Source organism: Solea solea, chromosome 16 (genome assembly GCF_958295425.1).
Source record: "Solea solea chromosome 16, fSolSol10.1, whole genome shotgun sequence".
In the NCBI taxonomy this organism is placed as follows: domain Eukaryota; kingdom Metazoa; phylum Chordata; class Actinopteri; order Pleuronectiformes; family Soleidae; genus Solea; species Solea solea.
In genome coordinates, this window is record NC_081149.1 from 12,530,556 (window position 1) to 12,551,952 (window position 21,397).

Below are 21,397 nucleotides of genomic sequence, written 5' to 3' on the forward strand. Positions count from 1 at the left end.
TCTGCTGCAAACATCTCAAGTGTTGGCTTATGTACAGTTGACCGGTAAGAGTTAAAATACTAACGATGAAAGCCAAAGACATGCAGATGTTTCTTTAAAATGATACTGTCGATTTCAGTTTTGCTTTTGCTCAGTGACACACAGTACGGTTGATCCCTAATTCATTTGTAAAAGCATTTCACAGTGTAACGTCAAACTAGGACAAACATAATTGCCCAGTGACTGAAATGTAACAGTCCAATTGCATCCTTGACTAATATATACTGTATATATTCAATTCTGTATGACAGACAGAAGCTGGGTACTGCAAATGCCATCCCAAATGGCAAGTCTAGTGCATTTATATTCGATACAAACAGCATGATGGAAAGCATAAGACACACCTGATCCCCTTTTAATCTGTCACATCTACATAAATTAAATCTTTCTCCAAACTCTGATGTCACATCCCCGTGGTGATACAAAATACAAAGTATCACAGATGACACCTTGTTAAAAAAAAAAAAAAAAAAACAAGTTCATTTGCCCTGTGCACCTGTGAGTTTCTACAAGGGTCTCATAGCTCGTCTCGTGCTGTACTGTCCAGAGGGGACTGTAGCACATCTGAGTTCTGGGCCTCGGTGCTGATCTCAGCTTGCTCCCCAGTTTTTCCTGAGCGGGCTCTGTCCCAGTCTGTACGGACCTTGTCGTTGTCCCACACCGTGGAGGTTTCAGTGTCGCTGATGTAGCCCGGGTCGCCAGTGTAGTGTGTTGGATACACTAGAAGAGGCTCTGCGGAAAACGCCTTCAAGTCCCTGGTTTCAAACTGCTCCATATAATCAGTCCTGTGGAGGAGAGGGTAATGTCAAGCACCACAAAAACAGGAACATCTCCTAAGCAGAAGTGCAGTATACGTTATGTGTGCTCACTTACATAGGGTGTTTATTGAACATGATAGGAAGAAACTCATCCACTGGTAAAATCCTCTTCAGAGGTTCAGCTTTCAGAAGCTTCTCAGCACCTTGTAATGATATCATATAACCTAGTGTCCAATATGAATAGTCTGCTTCCACTAAGTTGTGTATATTAGGCACCGCTTTCTCTGGATGATCCACTTGCATTCTCTTACGACCAATATAACTACAAGGAAGAAAAAGGAAAATACAAGTGAGTAACAACCTCGGGAATCAAAGAAGGACGTAAGTAAGTAAGTAGGTAAGTAAGGAAGAAAAAACTCACATGAGATCCCAGTCCAGTCCTTCTTCCTGTATTTCACTCATCAAGTTCATTAAGCGACGTTTGAAAAAGACTTCAAAGCGCAGGTCATCTTCAATCACCAGAGAGGTGGTCAGGCGTCGCTCCTCTATCTAGAGCAAGACATAGTTGTAATGATAAGTAACTTGGTCTACGTGCTTCACAAATGTGACTTCTGAGGTTCACCTCTTTCCAGATTTTATAGTGGGAAAGGAAACATCCCAGTTCTCCTTTTGTCAGTGGTCGACCATGATAGGGGTCACTGTATCCCGGGAGCATATGGATGCCCAGAGATTGAACTTCACTGGCATTCATTGCTCTGAAATAGGGAGAGCATAACAAATATCACGAAATGAGAAAGAGTAGACGTGTATTTCAATCAGTAGACAGCAATTTTAAAAAAGAATAAACTTACTTTCCATCTACGGCTGCAATGACCTTACAAGCAATCTCCTGCTGGTACAATGCCCCCAGCATACGATCTCGGCGGTCAGTCCGTCTCTGTAGGTTAATCATGAAAACCTGCACATGGGTAAACAGGAGAACCATTTACTGTAATGACACATTTCTAACAGGAGGGGGAGGGGGGGGCATTAAGGACAGACGTGGACAAAGGGCCATTTTGCAGATTCCATCTTCACATCACTCTGTACTCACCTCATCAAATCCCATTTTATCTGCTTTTTTTCTAGGAGCACGTATGTATTTGGAAGGCATCACTGGGGAATTTCGCACTACACAGTGAGAGGGAAGATGGACGCAGAAATGGTATAAATGTCACATAGAAACTAATCCTAAGCTAACATCTGTCATGAGATGAAACAGCAGCAAATGGAATATCACATTTAAAGCCAACGGAAAAAAGAAGTGGTGTGGAAAAAAAGAAATCCTACAGTGGGACTGCAAGCTACTCACCGTTAACTTCCAGCACGGTATGCAAGAAGCTGTCAGCTTCATCTTGCAAAGTATTATGCGATCGGAGGGGCACAGGGAAGTATCCATAGGTCTCTTTGTTACATACAAACATTTGAACATCTGTGGAGAGAAATGTTTTACACCAGTTAGTTCACAGTGTTAAATGTTTGGGGAAAATGTTTGACATATTTTAATTAAGTCTATACCTGCCATCCTAGCAGAGTATGCAAACACAATAATATCATCAAACGCCCAGTTGTATTCAGGGTGTGGTGGATGAAAGGCCAGCTGTTTGGATGCCTCTTTCCTCAGGTCAATCAGGAAGGTGGAGTGGACCATGGGTACAGCAAAACAGCCCTTACGCAGCTGCTTCCTAATGGGTATGTAGGCAGGGGTGCGCTTATAGTAACCCTGAATGAGCAGAGTTGATTAACAGTTGAGGATTTGAGAGCATTCATTAAAGCAACATTAACAAATGTGTGCACCCAAGTACCTGCGCAGTCATTCCACACCAGAAGTTTGAATAGGCCGCACGGGAGTCAAGCATTGGGGCGATGATGGTCTTATTCTCTCTCATAAGCTTCCACATCACATCGGGATTGGTGAGCAAATTATCACAGTCCACCAACTACACAAGGAAGAGACAATACACAAAAAACAAACAAGTATTTGCAAGTAGTTTCATACTATAAACTGACTCTGACAGCAAACGAAATGTTTATGGTTATGAAAAAGGCAATAAAACTGAGATGGTAAAAAAAATCACCAACTTCTGCTTTTGATGAAAAAGCTATGGGAGTTTCTAAAAAGAAAAAATCTATCTTAAAATTATTGCAGTTCTGCACATATTGTGCTTCAAAATTATACCCCAGGGAAGCTCAACAAGATGTGCTGGCCAGGGGAATACAAATCAAAATGCGCACAGACAGGCATTTTAATATACGGTTCATGTTGAGTCAAGATTTGTGTGAGTGTATGGATCCAGATGAATCAGACTGGATAAACTGCAGCCACAAAAAACTGAAAAAAAAGGCACAATTCCAAGCGCTTAAATTGTCCTGGAGATGTGGACACAACTCTGTACTTATCCTTCTGCTGCTATTATTGAACAATAAAGATAGTCTGGGTAGAAATTCTTCCTCAGTTCTTAAAATAGAAACACTCCCAATGTTACTGGTTACTGTGCTTTTCAGAGCCAAGACAAAACTGTTCCGTTACCCTACCATAAAGAAGTCCGCCCACATCTCACGAGCTGACTCCAGTGCGACCTGCCGAAGCTTCATAACATGCTCATAACGGAGGTCAGTCCACTGCTTTGGACCATCTTCGTCTGTGTAACGTCTGCAAGAGACATTTGGATACTTGAGACTGATTTCATTGGATCTGTGAACCATTCTCAGCGACACAAACGTTTAACATGAAGTGACCAACCTGGGTTCCTCTTTTGGCCTCCATTCCACATAATGGTAAAGTTTCTGCACTTTGACGAGCCAGTCACGCAGGATGACAGTGGTGTTGTCCTCGTTATGATCAGTCGCTACCCTGTTAATATACAACAGATGTGACTGATTAGAAGGAGAACATTCAACAACAACTAAGACCAGGAAAAGTAAAACAGTGACAATGGATGAAAAGTAGCACAAGTGTCAAACTGGATCCATGAGTGGAAAGGGGATACCAAGACTAAAATGACAATAGGTCTTTTGTATTTTATGTAAACTCATTGTCTGCAGCTGTGGGAACCAACACCAGTGATAAGGACAAATCACAAAAGAAAAACACTGTACTTTTCTTTGATTTTAGAGCAGATTATCACATTTAAGGGATGTGAATTAAGGTAATAACTTGTGAATTTAATCTAATTCTGAAAAAGAAAAAAGAATCAGGCCACTTAACGATAATCCTGTCCATTGGGAAAACTGAGAATTCATGCTACAACATACAGTCGCCCACAGTATTCATGTCCTTTGCATTTTTTACTGCATAAAGAACATCTGCACCAATGTCAGCCAAGCTTGTGTTTTGACCATGTGGGTGACAGCCACGATGGATCCACTTGAAAGGCTTCACATGGATCTGTGAGAACACTGCAGCTCCACGCTAAACAAATCACTCCAGCGGTCCGTCCTTCTAAATCCTCACACAAGAATTACACTGAATCATGCTCAACCTTGATGGCATCACATTTATTCCACTGTTGCTCCAATGAAGGGCAAATTGCGTACACTCTAAACTTGGGGCTTGTGCGTGTTTACAAGCAGCTGCAAAAAGCTTCAGCAAAAAGTTACAGTTGTTTAGATTTTCCAGATGCTGGTTAATGTGTTTGCAGAACGTGTCAAAACACAACTGCCCTTACCTCCAACACATTCACACAGGATTACTTTGACTGACAAAATTAAAGGGGTAAATTAACAAGATCACTTACATTAAGTTCCTTAACACAGTGAAACTTGATCACTGGGTGAGAAGCATATCTCTTTAAAACCTCCACGCAGTCGTGGAGAACGCTCAGAACTCCAAGTAGTATAAACATGGGTGGGCTGTCGGAGCATGTTGCTTAGTTATTACAGCACCTCCCTTTCACTTCGCCTGGCTCTTGCCTGAGCTTTAGACATATGTTTAAAAGGGTTTATAACATCAATTTGCACGTTCTAACTGCTTGAAAGTTTGTCGCAAATAACAGTTTGCACTGCAGTCGTGTTAAGTCTAGAAAACAGACTGTGGAACCATGGCACACTTATCCGAAATGTTTTAGAATTCATATTGAAATGTAAAACAACTAGTCAAAGACAAATCCCTTCTTAAAACCAATTGTTTTGGCCTTTTATCTTTTGGTGTTTTATTGCTTTATTTTACTTTACTTGCTTTTGGTCTGATTTTCATTTCTTTTTAATTAAATAACCTTTAAATTTTGTGTTCTGAATGTTGAAAAACTATTTCCTTCATGTTAAAAGTGTTAGATAAGTCAAATAATATATTATTGGTAGAAGTAGGAGTCCTGTCCCACTCTCTTTCCAAGCAAAGTATCCTGTGCCAAGGCTTCAATGGAACAGATGAACATGAATGGAAACAATATACTACAAACTACATAATGCAGTTAATGCAGCTGTTTGCACACCATGGTAAACACTGCCAATAAAGCTCTGCAGAAGTGGTCTTGCCAGATGTACATCACTAACATGATCATACAAAGTGAAACACACACTCTCCATGTCACATTACACATTTATCATGTGTCTAAATACTAATCAGAGGTGATGTGGGCTGGGGAAGAAGAGTCAGAGTGGCTGTGTGTGTGTGTGGTGATGATGGATTGCTCAGACAGCACTAATGTATCCTTTAGTATTGCCGTGTTAAATCATAAGCTCCCCCTGTGGCCGTATCAGTCGTGTCCCCTCCCCTCCACGTATACAGATCAATGCATGGCTCCTCTGATGAACAGTAACCAGATGGCCTCACCTCTGTTAAACAGACAGCTCGCTGTAATATCATCAGAGGCGTTGATTCTTCTTTTTGATACAATTTGTGCAATTTTTCTTTGAAACATGAAGTGAAGCCTGCGTAGCGAAACTTGGCTACAATGTTACCAATATAACCCAGCCATTTTCTGTGGGACCACCCCCTTTTTTTTCTCCAACTCTTCCACATAACTCAGCAAGTTCATTCAGTATAGTCATATCGTGTCATGCGACATATACATATTTTAATGTTTCTATTTTTGCAGAAAAGTGAATGTTCTAGCAGGAGAAAAAACATTACCGTGAAGAAACTCACCACAGAGCCATGCGGTCCTTGGGATAGTTGAGTCGATCAAAGGCCCCGAGAAAATACGGCAGGGAGTGTTCGGAGTTTCTGCAGATGAGGGCGACGAGGTACCGCGGAGCCAGGAGCGGAGACTCGGGGCACCAGCGCTCCTCCGCAAAGTATCCCTGGGCAGGGGAGCAGCAGCAGGACAGAAGGCAGAGGAGCAGCGCGGCGCAGAGGCAGGCCAAGTTTGCACAGGACATTGTGACATTAAATGAAGAAATACTTTGTTTCAAAATTCTAGGTGGGTGGGTGGTGGTTGTGGCTCGTGATGGGGCAATGTTTAAAAGTTGCCTCTTTACTTTTCGCGGTCATCACAAAAAGGCAAAATGAGTGCAGCAGCTCCTGATGTGACAACACTGCAAAGTTGAGCTTTAAAGGGGCGGGATGTGCTGTGATCTTAAAGGGGATGGACTACTGAACATGCATACACAGACAGTAAAGGCACAAAGAATAATGTTTCATTGGCATTTTATTACCTTTAATTGCTTATAACAAAGTTTATTGTATGTTTGAGGGACGGAAACACGCCTCTAATGAGCTAAGCATAATACCATACCTTACAGTACAGTAACAACATGGTAATACCTGAAAAGGACTATCCAATGATATAGCTTGGTAATGAGAATTACAATCACTGCAATGCAATCACATGAAAAGGTGTGCGGATCAAAATGAATAATTGACATATTAACTTGGTGATTCCTATAGAAATAAGGTGGAATTACCATATTACTTCCCTTTTACAAGACTATGAGCATATTGTTACTTTACTGTAATGTTAATGACGGTGTCATGTGAATGGATAAATGTGTTATGAATATCCAGTTTACTAAAATCGTACCTGCGTGCCTGACATCGTCTGACAAGACTTCTGCTTTAAATAATAGTTTTATCTGATGTTGTTTTTCCAGCTGTCTTTTTATTTAAAATGCTTGATGGTTGCAAGACAGGTCCCACTGAAACGTTTATTGTGCACACTGCAAATGTCTACAGCATTCTTGTTGTACTAAGACTAGTTACAATACCGATAGTAAGCAATACGTGTTGTGTAAGGTGACTTTAAAACTTAAATAGTGCTTAACCTCTGATGTACCTCCTCACATGAACAATGAACACACATGCACACACATTTAGATGGAAATTTCAACCATGTTGTGAATTGTTTGGTCCCCGTACCCTCTCTCAACTGATGTGTAAACTAATTAAACACTTTGTTGGGATGTGAGAGTGGGATTGTTCTGCACCATTTCAAGTCAATTCATTTATATTCACATCATTGTTGGAAAGGCTCTACAGTTTGGCTCCTGAGCCTGGCCTCTCTACTGGAATAGTTAAGGAGGCAGCTGCAGGGTCATCAACAAGCCAGAACAGCTCACCATTGGTTGGGACAACACGGGCTGCTGGAAAGGCTGGACCCTCTCTGCCCTCTAGCACTTCCTGCAAGAAGGTGGACACCGTGTTACAATACAATAGCAAAGTAAATATGATAGAATGAAACATATTTCTCCTAAACCAGTGGGGGAGTGGTTAACAAAACTTTTTCCCTTAATTAACTTGTAGTCCTTTTTAATTTTTCCACTCAATCTCTCAGTGGTAACTATAACCTTTTAATTTAACCTGCATGGACATAATGTAAGCTGATCTATTGTGTCCTCACTGGCCTTTAGATTCTGTTTTTGAGATGCGCATGTTCAAGTCTCTAAATATTACCTTCAAAATGGGTGCTTTACTTCCTCCTGTTGATACAAAAGTCACACAGCGTGCAGAGTTCACCACTGGAAAAGTCATAGTTACACGCTGTGGTGGTGGTTTGGGAGAGTCACTGATTGGGGCCACAATCTTCTTGGTTTCCTGAGTATGAAGTTCAACCAAACCCAATCATGTATCATGAGTAAAATGTGCAATTGTCACAATGTGCCATTGTGAAAACCATGAGAAAAATGACACAAACAGACATGTAAACAAATAGGCACAACAATGAAGACCAAAAAAATAAAAAAAATTAAGCCCTATCAATGATTTGCAGGCAGAAAGATCAAAGTCATTGGAAAATGGTCCTCACCTCCAAGAGAGGGTGGTCTGGGAAGAGAGAACAGGTGTGTCCATCAGGCCCCATGCCCAGCAGTAACAAGTCAAACACAGGGAAGTCGTCATCTGGGAAGGCCTGTGTTTGAAAGTAGCAAAAACAATACCATAAAAATTCAGATGCAAAATTATTGAAGGCTGAAAGAACATGCCTATGTAATCATAGAAATAGAATAGAAACATTTTCATTCTGCAGCATGAGAACAGACCCCAACATACAGCCAGAGTCACAAAGATCCCTTCTTAGCAGGAAGAACAAAACAACCATGCAACAGATGGTATAGCCCCCATAACTTGATCTGTGAGACACCAGATTGTAGCAGCAACCATTGTTTTAACTATTCTCAATTCAATTCAATACAAGTTTTTAATATCACTTAGACATAAATGTGCATGTCCGTTTAGCTGTAGGTCAATGTATTATTTGTAAAAGTACTGTACATTTGTAGTTGGACATATGTAACATACTGATAAATGTATGGTTTTTGATTGTGCAGAAAGAAAATACGCTTTCTTCTTATTGGTATTACCTTGATCATGAACAACCTAACTATAAAGTACCCTGAACATCTGCACACGTGTTCCTACAAATGTTATTCATAGTAAATTCTCCCAAATGCCTAAAGCTTGTTTACTGTGCTCTACTGTGCGTGATGTGCATACCTCCTTCAGTTTGTGGGTATAGTCCTCTGCACACTCACTGACAGGCAGAGTTGAATCAATGGTTAAAATCCGACTGTCAGGGATGTTGACCTTGGAAAATAATTTACTCTAGAAAAGGAAAAAAAAGATACATATTTCACTCTCCTGTGATTGCAACATTGTTAATTGTAAAAACTGTCCTCAGCTACCTTGTATAAACCATATGTGCTCTCGGGATCATCAAAGGGAACCAATCTCTCATCACAAAAACCAACCACCCACTTGCTGCAGTCCAGCTCTGGCAGGGCAAGCAGCTCTTTGCCGAGCATGGAGACTAAGCTTCCGCCAGACAGTCCCAGAGTGAACCTGCCACGGGAGGTGATGGCCTTCTCAGCTCGAGAGGTCACCAAATGGGCCAGCACCGGGCCGAGCTCCACAGAGGAGGGGAAGACCACAATTCTCCTGGCAGCCATGAGAGCACTGTCCGAACCAGAGGGGTGAGATGGAAAAAACTTTGAGCTACACATGAGGAAGTTTTCCCTTTTGAAATTTATCAAAGTGTGTCTGTAAATATTCTATCATTGAGTCATATAAAAAAAAATTATGTAATGTGCTGGTGTTGTTATGTTAAGGTCTTTTTTCCAGCGTATTTATACTTAAGTTATTTTTATACTGTACTGTAGCAAAGGCTATGCAGACTGTGGACTACAGAATAAAACCAAGAACCACAAGGGCATACTGCATACTGGTGAGTGGCTCACCACTTCAATGAAACACACTGAGAACAAGAGTGAGTAAACTACATTCTGGGCAATATATAATTAAGTTGTCCAAGTCCTACATCACAATGAGTCAGCAAATATTCTACACTGAATTCCACTGATACCGTCATTCCTATGGACTACGTAGGGAACCACCTTCGAAGATTTGGTTGGCCTTTTACATAAGATTTATTTATATCCTGTTTTAACTACCACGCATAAGATTAATTTGTGATTCGTCAAACATATACAGGATCCAGAACGAGGGTTAGGGTTAGTGGTATGTGGTTCCCCGTATTAAAAAACGACCTACATATAATGTTGGTAAACTAAAGCCATTCTTTCAGACCATTTGTACTGAAGTTGACTACTACTGTGGCTAAATATGTGCAGTGCAGTGTAGATTTAAGCTAATAACAACAACGGCATATTGCATTAATCAATCACTACCCGAAATATCAGGAGGCGAAACTAATTTTTAACTGAATTCATATCACAGTCTCTCTTGTTTCTCATGAGAGGAAGTTTCCTTACCTAGATAGAAGTTCAGGTGCCGACATCATGTGGATTTTCGGTCGGCGAATCTATTTCAACGAACTACTTCCTTAAATGACTTTTCAAGAGCCAATCAGCGTCGGATTTTAGACCGCACTGCCTTCTGGGCATTTGATTTCTAAATAGCTCGCCCTCAAAGGCGGTTAAAAAAGACTTTTCCAGACACAAACAGAGAAGTGCAAGTTACAAAAACATATTTAATTATATTTAGATGAATGTCGCTCAAAACGGGCTAAGCTTAATTCACCGAAGATTCAGATAAACCATTTTATGATTAGCGGTTGCTATGCATCCTCCTGACCGGCAGATGGAAACAATGCACCACGTCACCAACAGTATGAGCGTGTAGCCTCGATCGCGCGTGCATTGGGGGAATGCACACGCAGTTTATATTCTGCATTACATTGTAACTACATCTTAACAGTGAACATTAAGGGTCTTCTCCCTGTGCGTTTTGAACGCGTACATTTCTCGCGCGTCACAGAAACTCTCAACAATGTCGACAGTCTTCTCTTTCCAGACACAGCTCGTCTCCATCATGGACGCGTTATCCAAAACAGCTGTAATGGAAATAGGCAAACTGGTGGAGATTGAGTCGAAGATGCTGAAAATAGAGATAAACCGAGGGCGGAACGAAATCGTCTCGCTCACAGAGAAACTGCAGCTAATGGAGAAACTGCTTTACATGGCACAGGGGAGCAGACAGGACGCAGCAGCATGCTCACTGGTTAGGGACGCTTCAGCAAACAGAGTATTGGAGTCTGACAGGACAAGACCTGCCATAAAAAGGTAGGCTGGCAGATTCCTGTCGCCATCATGACTTTTCCTCCCAGCTCCACCCTGCCTGCATGGTTGATATTAATCATTGTTTATTACGTCCTAGTGAGATCCTAAGGGAAAACATAAGTTCCTCCACTGAAAGTAGCACGTTGCATCATGGAGAAGAGCAAGCTCTACCTGAGGTAACTATACATACATAACATACCATAACATGTTCGATTGCACTGTGTCCTTCGCTTGTAACAGGTGCAGGTGATTTAATTGTGTTCTCAACAGGTTAGAAACACACCGAAAGAGCAGCCCGATCTTATTGTGGTAAAGGAAGAGTTGCTGGAGGTGGACACTGGAGACACTGAACAAGACAGGAGAAGTGAAAACGGTGAGTCCTGTATCAAAACTGGTTGCACAGCAATGTGTAATATGTAATTCTGACTCATTTCAACACATTGGGGGACCACAATTGAATTTTGGATTTAGATATTACAACTGATTAAAGGTCCAGTGTGTATAGGAGGGTTTTCTGCACTAAATGAATAAACTATCCATAAATGTGTTCACTCACTCCTTGACGACCGCTTTATCCTCCGTATGAGGGTCACTGGGACACTGGTGCCAATCCCACAGACATAGGGCGAAAGGCGGGGTACACCCCGGACAGGTCGTCAACCATCACAGAGTCAAAATATAGAGACAAACAATTCACACGGTCAATTTAGAGTGACTGCATGTTTTTGGCCTGTGGGAGAAAACCCATGTTCAGATGGGGGCAACATGCAAACTCCATGTAAAATCCTTTACCCAGGTCTTTTTGCCGCTATTGTTAAATGCACCACATTTCTACAGCAAACCAAATGGACAAAGTAGCTAGGCGTGCATTTTGGGATGCAAGTAAATTTACTATGCAAATGAAGAGGTACATCTTTTGTGGAATGCGAAGGCCACCTTACTCCGCTGTCTTACAATCTGTATTCTCACCATTAGATATCACAATTTTTTATGTGTTACTGTGTCTATTGCGTCTGTCATGAGAGTGATGCAATTTCTGGAAGCCTGTGTAGTTTCTGTAAGAGAAGAGAGGAGGAATTTGTTGTGAACACACCGTTTGAAATAATGTTTTTAAAAGGGTCTATAAATCCACTGTGTATGACCTTCATTGAGGACTTTAAGATCAGTCATATTCCAAATGTTAACTTACTTTTATAATGTCTACAGGAAGGGAAGCAGTCGCAGAAGCTCAGCGGAGTTCAGATGTAATGCAGCATCCCAAACCAATCGCAGAACATCAGTCGCCCATGTTCACGGATAGCTTTGCGAGCATAAGCTCCCACTCATCTCTTGCTGGACCAGGAAGGAGGGAAACACAATGGAATCCACAGTTTGCACTTGCAAGCACGAATCTGGAGGTTGGGAAAAGCATTGCTCAAAATGTCGCATCCCAAAGCTTAAGTGTGCTCAGAAATATGAAGATCCACAACTTAAGGAACTCAGCTGCAAAGAGGTTTGGCTGCTTGCAGTGTGGCAAGAGCTTCAGGTGCTACAGTCAACTTGAAATACACCAGAGAAGTCACACAGGAGAGAAACCCTTCAGGTGCACGCTATGTGGAAAGAGATATGCACAGAAAGGACATCTGTATACACACCAGCGCACACACACCGGGGAGAAGCCTTACCGCTGTCCTATTTGTGGAAAGGGCTTCATTCAGAAATGCACTCTTGATATGCACCAGCGAACACACACTGGAGAAAAACCTTTTGTTTGCATCAAATGTGGCAAGGGTTTTACAAAGAACTGTAATCTGAAAAAACACCTTGCAGTACATTTAGATCCTAGTTTGAACATGTATGGTCATGAATCTGATGCACCAACATTCAGTGCATCATTAATTAATGGAACCATTTAAAACAGTCTGTCAAGTGTCACTTCTACAGTGGATTGACTGAAATAAAGTATTTTAATTAAGTTATCTTTGCTCCACACTTCGTCGCCTGCTGTGTCATAAATATGTGTCACTGACTATGTTTTCTGTGGCTTACATTTTATTTTTACGATATTTTGCTACAGTATAGTCATCCTAATATTCTATCCTGTCTTTATTGATGCTGGTTTTACCATATCTAGCAGGATTCAACGTTTCTTTTGTTTGTCATTTTTATGCTCCACTTAAAAATTTAATTGAGTGCAAGGCAGAAGACTGTAAAAATATAAATTAATATAAAACAGCACTAATAAACTAAAAAAATATGGTAAAAATAGAATAAGCCATTTTAATAAAATATTATTAGAGGAACAGTTTTTATATGCAGTTCACATTCTCCGATTGTTGTTGTTTAACAGCTGAGTATTCATTGATCTGACACTTATTCCATGGGAGGGATGAGTGGTGTCCTAATGATGTGGAGTTTTCACTACCCTGTTCAATTTGTGTCTCTCCTCTGCTGCACTGTTGCCAAAGCAGGAGGGGATGCAGTGTGTGAGAATGCAGAATGAAGGTGGATCAAGTCCCTAAAATTAATCTGCAAAGTCATGAATTAGAATGCCTGTCATCTGGCCTACATAGCACCTGGCCCTCATGCCTTGTGTTGAGCCCAAGTGTTAGCAACACCATTTTGCTATTTTGAGCTCTAGAACAAGCCACCACACAGTTGCTGGTGAGCTTCACTCCCAGATCTGGTCATAGTTTCATCAGGGCACCAAGAGCTGGGCCAGGTCGATGGACCCAGTCAAGTAGAGTAGTAGAACCTTTGCAAGGAGCCAAATGATTGGTGGAACAGACAGTTGGTTGGAACATACATGTCCTCTGGTCTGGGAATGCTGGAGGATCCACAAGATAGAGCTGGAAAGTGTTGATTTTCAGACAACAATACAAACCCAAACCACGGAGAAGCAAATTAAAATAGACGATAGACGGATGGTGGGATAAATCTGTCTCCACCCACTGACGCACTATTATTATCATCATTACATTCATACAGTAATACATACAATTAGCACGTTGTTAGTAGCTGTTGCATTTAATCATTGTGTCCACTGAGGGACAGTGAGCGCCGTCTCTGTGGACCTGGGCTGTGTCCCAGTTTGTGTACTTTCATACACACACACTTGCTATTTTAAGTGCACAAGTGTATTCACACTGACAAATATGGCATCATGCAGTGCTCTTTAGTACCCGGATGGTACAGTAAAAACACTCTGGGTGTAAAATTTCAAACAAAACATTTTTTAAATCACCTAACCCACTGTCTAATACATCCGTATTAGCTAATCCGTACAATAAACCCTAAACGGTTACTGTGATAAGGTTTGGATTATGTAAAATTTGTGTTTTCATTTGATAACCATAGTTTCCAGTTACTTGGCAAGTTCATATTAAATGAGAATTCATTGATTTAATTGACTGCTTCAGTCACCGAGTTTTACAAGCTGCATACGTGCTATATTCATCAATCATTTAACTTCAACAACACAATACTATTCATTATTATTTGTTATTTAGTTGAAGAACAACACGATAAACAATATTAAATGTTTATATTAACAACGGTCCGTTTCCACTGTGCTGCCTTCACTGGCTCCTCGTAAATGTTGAAGACCAGTTTAGAAATTTCCCACAATCCTTTGCGATACAGTTATACATATTTTACCGAGGAACAGCGTTGCAACGCTGCTAAATTTGGCCATAATTCCACAATATTTAGCCTCCCAGCCGAGATGATGTGCGATACCACAAACCGGAGTTTTCGGACGCAGTTGACCGACGTCCTGGACAAACTAACGAAGGCGGCTTTGGTTGAAATAGGCAACCTCGCTGACGAGTGCTCCTCCGTCCTTCACACCGAGATTTCGCTTCATAAAACGGAGAATGAGGTGCTGAAGAAGAGATGTTACTCACTGGAGGTCCAGCTGAGAGCAGCGAGGGAAGCACAGACCTATACCAGCCACGTTAACAGCGTCAGCCGGCGGCACCCTGCAGGTCAGGACGGTCAGTGAGTCAGCGGTGGAGGCTTTAACCATCAAATCAACGACCGTTTGTATTTGTCAGGCTAGCCAGCAGAAGTGTAGACTACATTACCCCTGAAGTTACCTCAGTCTAACGTACAGCTTTACAATAAAACACCAACTGTATCCATTGTAATGTTCAGTTTTAATTGATTAAGCTTTTAGTAGTGACGTTCGTGGAGCTGCATTGCGTTTTAACAGCGGTTAGACGCTGCAAGGGGGCGTAGGTGAGAGGCCCGGTGTCCACGACAGTCCCGTCACCCTCATCCAAGCATCCTTCCCCCACGCTCCAGCTGCTAGAGCAGGGCTATTCAATTTAAAAAGCTAGGGGCCACAAAGGAGAATAACTGGCATTGTATGGACCACAAATCATGTCTAAAAACAACAATAGATAATCAAAATAACAGTATAATTATAGTAAATATGTTGCTACAATGAATAAAATTACCCAATCACATACCTTATCTTTACTTTAATCTGGCATTATAATCAAATCCAGACATCGGTGTATGGACCACAAATAATGTATAAAAACAACAATAAATAATCAAAATAACAGTATAATTATAGTAAATATGTTGCTACAAGGAATACAATTACCCAAACACATACCTTATCGTTACTTTAATCTGGCATTATAATCAAATCCAGACAGCAGTCAGTCCAAATTTTTAAGTAGGAAAGAGGTGGACATCCAAGGGAGGTGCAAAAGTTAAAGCCCACACCAACAGACTAGAACCAGACCAGTGTTTCCTAATCTTGGTCCTCAGGGACCCCTGCCCTGTATGTTTAGATGTTGCCCTGCTACAACACACCTGACTCAAATGAATGGTTCATTGTCAAGCTTTTGCAGAGATGATGATTAGTTGATCATTTCAATCAGGTGTGTTGGAGTGGGGCAACAGCTAAAACATGCAGGACAGGGGTCCCTGAGGACCAAGATAGGGAAACACTGGACTAGAACATAAGGGAGGCATTTTAACTGTTCCATATTTTTTAAAAATATGAATATAGTAAAAAAGTGTCCATCAGAAACAATAATCAGACCTGTTTATCATATCCTCAACAACAAGTGAAGCTTTTAAAACAGGGCCATACATGCTAAATGTGAAGTCAAATGGTGTCATGGAGGCCGAAAATAGACAGGCCTGTTCACAATGCTACCAAAACTATTTCGAAGTACTTACAGTTAAAGACATTTGAATCATCAAAAACAGACCAATACTCTTTGCATTTTAAGATAGCAATACAAGCCCACATCAAGAAAATTGACCGTTTTGACAGGCCAGTGTCAACAACTGTAGACAATAAGATGAATAAAGTAAAACAGAAATAATCAGAACCAGGTAGGTCTGTTATATAAATATCAACATAAATGCCAAACTAGCGTTCAGACTGTCTTTTCATAACACAATCTATCAAAAACAATTGGAAACAGACATAAAATGCTTACAATGAGGGCATAAACTGTAATATGTTGATCATCACTAAGTGAACATTACATGTTTTCTAAACTTCAGCTATTTTGAGCCTATGAAGCTCAGTGAGAGAAATTACACAGTGATTTACATGAGGATTTATCACTTGACTGTGTTGATGCTGAGATGATGCTTATAGTACCTGGACTTTCCTCCTCCACTCCTCTGTGCCTTCGGGGGAACTGGCAGAACGAGCCATGATATGCGGGCCAGAGGAAAATTAAAATTAAAGCTAGAGGTTTGAGATCCACAGTGTTAAACAGAACACACAGTTGCATTTCTGTTATTTAGCAGAGACGCACGTTGCCAAACTAGCAGAAACAATTAGTACAGTTAAATTCAAAAAGACTTGAGAAATGATTGTAGAGCCTTTCACATTCTGTCCTTTCAAAAACAACCAGGCTGTTCTGAAAGTTTATTTGATCTTGAAATACCTACATTTATTTACACTATGATAACCAGCTGTAGTACCCCACAATTTCATATCTGCTTCTTTTTTTAGAACAGCAGCAACCCGCTCCAGCAATCGATGGAGTTTTTGGAAAGGACTGGTGTATGGACTTTTGGAGAGAAGAGAAACTGCCCTCTCACAGAAAAGAAACAATGGAGCCAACTGCTATGACAAGCATGGGAGTGCAGGTCAGTGAATCATTTTAAAGCTTTTTTTAATTGGTAAATATGTCAAACAATTATGTTTAAAGTTGTCTGCACCTGTCTTGTTGGTAGGCAATAGACTTGACGGAGAGAGAACCTGATCTCATCTTTGTCAAGGAGGAGATGTTTGATGATCACCCTATTGGCCAGCAGATGAGTTTCACAGAGAACAGGAAAAGTAAGTTCAGTTTAAAAACAAACAAACAAAATGTACTCTCACCTAGCATCTGTGATATAACTTCATGTTTTCTCATTTTACAGTTGTTGGAATGTTTGAGGAGGACAGCATGCTTCCTAGATCTGTTGATGAGCTACAGCTTCACTCAGGGGAATTAAACAACTTTCCTGTGGTGACTGACAATCAAACACAACAACGCATACAACCAACAATTATGGACAAGTTAATAGAAGATGCAACAATGAGCACTCTGGCTGACAACACAAATCCTTCTTCAGCCATGGCTGAATACTCTGACTATACAGATGACATCCACATGAATACAACTAAAGCACCCGCTATTCAGCCAAAACCTGCGAAGCCAATGAGACATTTTGAGTGCTTATTCTGTGGGAAAATGTTCAACTACTTGAGCAGTTTAAAAGTCCACATCAGGCGACACTCTGGTGAGAAGCCGTTCAGCTGCTCAGTTTGCGGGAAGCGGTTCGCTCAGAAAACGTATCTGAAACTGCACCAGCGCGTGCACTCGGGGGAGAAGCCATATAGCTGTCCAAGCTGTGGCAAAAGTTTTTCCCAGAAAAGCTCTCTGAACATACATCTTCGGACACACACTGGTGAAAAGCCCTATAGTTGTGTGGATTGTGGAAAGTGTTATGCATACAAGTATGGTTTAAATCATCACCAGTGTTTCACTTGACCAATCAACCAACCACAGAAGTTGATGTAGTGTTCAGAGTAGGTCTACTTGAGCCAGTGTGTAGTGTGTATATAGGAAGATTTGAAATACCCCTTTTAGATAAAACAAGCTAATTTTAATAGCTGCTTAGAGTGCAGCTATGAAATCTTAGTTTGGTGTGTTTTCAGTTTTATTGATATAAAAAGTGCTGATTGGGTGGGATTTTGTTTACTTGACTGGGAGGATTGTAGGATTCCCCTCCTCAGTCCTTTTAAGTAGATTTAAAATGAAATTGTCGACCACCATCAAATATATTAAACACTATAAGGATACTGTTGTAGCTCTTTGGAGCCAAACTATTTTGAAAAAAATATATATATGCTAAATAATTTTATTCTTGCATGTTGTCACATTCACACAGCTGGCATAACATGTTACATATACCTCAGTGTAATACTATATTGTTGAAGAATGCCGTAAATTCTTGCACATTTGTAGCACAAACATTCAAAACTACCTCTTCAAAAGAAACAACAACTAAACAACTCTTTTGTCAGTCTCACCTCTCCTTTGTATCTACTACATGCCACACCTCAACTGGCATGTAAATGGACAGAAAGCAGGTAGACTCATCACTTCGAATAAAATGACTGTTTAAAAGAAATGTTGATGTGTGTTGATCACGTAAAGCTTAAAAACGATTTTCAGTGACTGTTTCATTCTGAATGACATAGCTGTTCTAGAACATAATTCTGCTGTCAACAAGTAGTCAAGCCAATAGCTCAATTGTTTAAGATAATTTCCTTTAAAGACATTTCTTGTATAAATCTTCACCATTAATATCACCTTAGATATGATAAAGCATACAAGTTCCTTGAACACACCACACTGATCTGTTTTTATTTTCACTCATGCACACATGCATGCCCCTAACAAAGCCCAGTTGAATATCCAAGGCAAAGAAAATAAAACCAACAGCACCTTTAAAAAAAAAAAAAAAATCCATCAATAAAACCGTCATTTAAAAGGTGAAAATCTATGACTTTTCTTTATTGCAAACCCAGAATCAACTATTACAACACTGAACTGGTAACTGCTTAAATGTCATACAACAGAACATGTATGGAAGTGCAGCATAATGACAGTTACTACACACTACGGGTTATTACTCACATGACATTAACTAAACTTACATCAATGTGAGGAGTACTGTATTATCCACTCAAATTAATAAAGCTACTTTTCATGTACTACAATCAGATCAGTCATTTACCGAAGGCCATTAAGTTCTTGGATTCATTTGAAGTATGGGCTTACCCGATTCCACCTCACGATTTCTGTGTGCCATTAAATGATGGTTGAGGTTTACCTTTTGTGTGAAGGTCTTTCCACATTTACCACAGATAAATGGTCTCTCCCCAGTATGGATGCGTAGGTGACATTTCAGATTGCCTTTCTGGGTGAACCCTTTTCCACACAAGCTGCAGCTGTAGGGTTTCTCTCCTGTGTGGACCACATAGTGTATTCTCAGAGCCGATGGATTTGCAAAAGACTTCCCACACAGCTTACATGACTTGGTGTCTCTCTGTGACCGAACAGGAGGTATGCAGGTGTGCATGTTTAACTTGCGCCTGTGTGGGAAATGCTGCTTACAAATGCTACAGAAGTTTGACTTGTGAAACTTCATGTGGTGTGTCAGAGTGCCCTTGTGGTAAAATGTTCTGCTACATATTTTGCATGTGAATATGTCTTTGTTTAGATCTCTGACAGTTTCTTCATTGAGCATATTAAAGTTATCATGTGAATATTTCTCCAAAGCAGTGCTGTTTTCAATGGTGTCGGCCAATAACGTTTGCTGCTTGTTGTTGCCAGGCACCCATGCAGTGTCCATAGCAGGCTCCTGGTGACTTTCTTGAACAAACTGTACATCATCGTCGTCGTCATCGTCGCCCTCATTGATTGGAATAATATGAGCGCTGAAGGTCTCCTCTGTATCGTTGATAGACAGCTCCTCTGACGGTTCTTCAATATCAACTGCAGACTCAACCAGGTCTTCTTCTTGATCAAATGACAGGCTGTAAGCGCTGCCATCAGCAGAGTAGCTGACTGACAGCGGCTCTAGCTCCACAACTGAACTTTCTTCATGGTCATCTGCATACAAACACACAAAACAAACACAGACTTAATGTAAACCTGTTAAATCTGCTGTATGTCCTCTGCAGTCTTACACTCTTACCCTCTGTACTAAATGTCTCCTGCTGGCGGATTCCGGCAGCTTCCTCATAATCCTCCTCTTTGATCTCAGTCACAGTAATATGATCAGGCACCAACTACAAAGTAGAAAGATTTCAGATGTTGGGCTGTTGTTCAATACAACAACATTTCCTATGATGAAAGCTTAAGTAATTAGAAAAGAAATGTTGTTTTAGTCAATAATGACTTTTGTCTGAGGGATGGAAAATAATTGGTTTGAATGAGAATTCTATAAAATAATAACAAGTGCTGTGATTTATGTTTCTTAAATGAATATATATTCTGGTTAAATAGTGTTGGTTTCTGGACAAAACAACTGATTAAGTAATAGTAAGAAAAGAAATAAACAAGTTAAACCAATATACATCCTGGTATATCAGGGCATCTAAACAGTATTATACATACATCTGCTTTTCCATGGAAAGGACGTGTTTTTGTTGTTGAAGTATTGTTAATATCATTGTCTATTTTAGCCTGTGTAGTATTTATTGGCACACAGATCCTCTCACCTTATCACAACACTGTGGTGAGTTAGTGACTGTCTCCAGACGATATGGGTCTCTGTCTTTCCACAGATTCATACACCAGTCCTTACCAAAGATCCCCTCTATAACAGGAGACCCGGACACTGAGAAGTTAAATGAGTGACAAAACAGTTACACACCGATGCGGTTCGTGTTTATCTCCAGGGCAGATGCTATTACTGTGTTAATCTGACAGAAAGTTACCGTGAGGGTCTCCGTCTTTGTAGCAGACAGTTTGAACGCCCACGCTGCTATAAGTTTTGCATAAAACGGGCACGTCGCTTTTCACAATGGTCAGCTCACACTCAAGACTGTTTACTTTTTCTGCCAGGGCTGAATTAGCAAACAAAAGCCGAGACAACTCGAGTCGGAGCTCGGCAGAGTCTTCATCCACCAGTTTGCTGATATGACTGAAGGCAGACTTGGCCATCGTCTCCATGATGGAGGAGAGCTGAGAGTGGAAAGAAACGCGGCTGTCCATCGCTGCTGCAGACTGCTAAACCCCTCTTCATCAGCGAAATATACCCTAATAAAACTTCGGATTACAAACTGTAGTAAAACCGAAAACGCGTTAATCGAAACGAAAACGGACGGTCAAAACGTACACGGACCCTAACGGTTCTTCTTCTTTGCCGTTTAATGGCGGGTGGCAGCCCACTTTAAGGTGCTTTACCGCCACTCTTTGTTAGAATGTGGACCAGAGTTGTTAAACTCTTTACAAAATAATAATAATACATATCACAACACATTTAATTATTTAGATTAACCCAGTTTTGGTTGGAATAGACCCCCTTATCCAGCAAATACATTTTTATTAGACTCCGTTTTCTATTCAAAGCTTTTTTGCTTCGTTTTCAGT

At 40.7% G+C, this 21,397-nt stretch overlaps 4 protein-coding genes across 4 annotated transcripts; 1 reads left to right on the forward strand and 3 right to left on the reverse strand.

Annotated features, from left to right (window-relative positions):
- Positions 1-497: 497 nt before the first annotated feature.
- colgalt1a (collagen beta(1-O)galactosyltransferase 1a) lies at positions 498-6,297 on the reverse strand. The gene is made up of 12 exons (XM_058654292.1): positions 5,923-6,297; positions 3,580-3,690; positions 3,372-3,489; positions 2,642-2,776; positions 2,355-2,559; positions 2,149-2,268; positions 1,891-1,967; positions 1,649-1,755; positions 1,420-1,552; positions 1,219-1,346; positions 913-1,119; positions 498-824 (listed from the first exon to the last, which is right to left on the reverse strand). The coding sequence occupies exons 1-12, from the start codon at positions 6,153-6,155 to the stop codon at positions 557-559; spliced, it is 1,842 nt and encodes a 613-aa protein (XP_058510275.1). The 5' UTR covers positions 6,156-6,297; the 3' UTR covers positions 498-556.
- Positions 6,298-6,406: 109 nt separating this feature from the next.
- On the reverse strand, positions 6,407-10,087 carry pgls (6-phosphogluconolactonase). Its single transcript, XM_058654294.1, has 6 exons — positions 9,978-10,087; positions 8,892-9,162; positions 8,704-8,811; positions 8,018-8,119; positions 7,666-7,806; positions 6,407-7,392 (listed from the first exon to the last, which is right to left on the reverse strand). Exons 1-6 carry the CDS (start codon positions 10,004-10,006, stop codon positions 7,246-7,248), a joined length of 798 nt encoding a protein of 265 aa, XP_058510277.1. The 5' UTR covers positions 10,007-10,087; the 3' UTR covers positions 6,407-7,245.
- On the forward strand, positions 9,158-19,571 carry LOC131475246 (zinc finger protein 852). The gene is made up of 8 exons (XM_058653221.1): positions 9,158-10,787; positions 10,882-10,960; positions 11,055-11,157; positions 11,991-12,662; positions 14,360-14,758; positions 16,756-16,892; positions 16,980-17,085; positions 17,169-19,571. Exons 1-8 carry the CDS (start codon positions 10,495-10,497, stop codon positions 17,780-17,782), a joined length of 2,403 nt encoding a protein of 800 aa, XP_058509204.1. The 5' UTR covers positions 9,158-10,494; the 3' UTR covers positions 17,783-19,571.
- LOC131475912 (gastrula zinc finger protein xFG20-1) lies at positions 18,636-21,256 on the reverse strand. The gene is made up of 4 exons (XM_058654293.1): positions 20,743-21,256; positions 20,524-20,642; positions 19,998-20,091; positions 18,636-19,912 (listed from the first exon to the last, which is right to left on the reverse strand). The coding sequence occupies exons 1-4, from the start codon at positions 21,017-21,019 to the stop codon at positions 19,044-19,046; spliced, it is 1,359 nt and encodes a 452-aa protein (XP_058510276.1). The 5' UTR covers positions 21,020-21,256; the 3' UTR covers positions 18,636-19,043.
- Between the last annotated feature and the right edge of the window lie 141 nt (positions 21,257-21,397).

Bases quoted from the DNA above. Each gene is read 5' to 3' on its own strand.
- colgalt1a (XM_058654292.1), bottom strand. From the start codon at position 6,155: ATGTCCTGTGCAAACTTGGCCTGCCTCTGCGCCGCGCTGCTCCTCTGC. The intron at 2,560-2,641 runs GTACTTGGGTGC...CTGCTCATTCAG, and splicing joins GGTGTGGAATGACTGCGCAG to GGTTACTATAAGCGCACCCC. The intron at 1,347-1,419 runs GTGAACCTCAGA...GTCTTGCTCTAG, and splicing joins ACTATAAAATCTGGAAAGAG to ATAGAGGAGCGACGCCTGAC.
- pgls (XM_058654294.1), bottom strand. From the start codon at position 10,006: ATGATGTCGGCACCTGAACTTCTATCTAG. The intron at 8,812-8,891 runs GTAGCTGAGGAC...TTCCTTTTCTAG, and splicing joins GCACATATGGTTTATACAAG to AGTAAATTATTTTCCAAGGT. The intron at 8,120-8,703 runs GTATGCACATCA...TTTCAAACACAG, and splicing joins ATACCCACAAACTGAAGGAG to GCCTTCCCAGATGACGACTT.
- LOC131475246 (XM_058653221.1), top strand. From the start codon at position 10,495: ATGTCGACAGTCTTCTCTTTCCAGACACAGCTCGTCTCCATCATGGAC. The intron at 14,759-16,755 runs GTCAGTGAGTCA...TTCTTTTTTTAG, and splicing joins GCACCCTGCAGGTCAGGACG to AACAGCAGCAACCCGCTCCA. The intron at 16,893-16,979 runs GTCAGTGAATCA...TCTTGTTGGTAG, and splicing joins TGACAAGCATGGGAGTGCAG to GCAATAGACTTGACGGAGAG.
- LOC131475912 (XM_058654293.1), bottom strand. From the start codon at position 21,019: ATGGACAGCCGCGTTTCTTTCCACTCTCAGCTCTCCTCCATCATGGAG. The intron at 20,643-20,742 runs GTAACTTTCTGT...TTAACTTCTCAG, and splicing joins CAAAGACGGAGACCCTCACG to TGTCCGGGTCTCCTGTTATA. The intron at 20,092-20,523 runs GTGAGAGGATCT...TCTACTTTGTAG, and splicing joins CACCACAGTGTTGTGATAAG to TTGGTGCCTGATCATATTAC.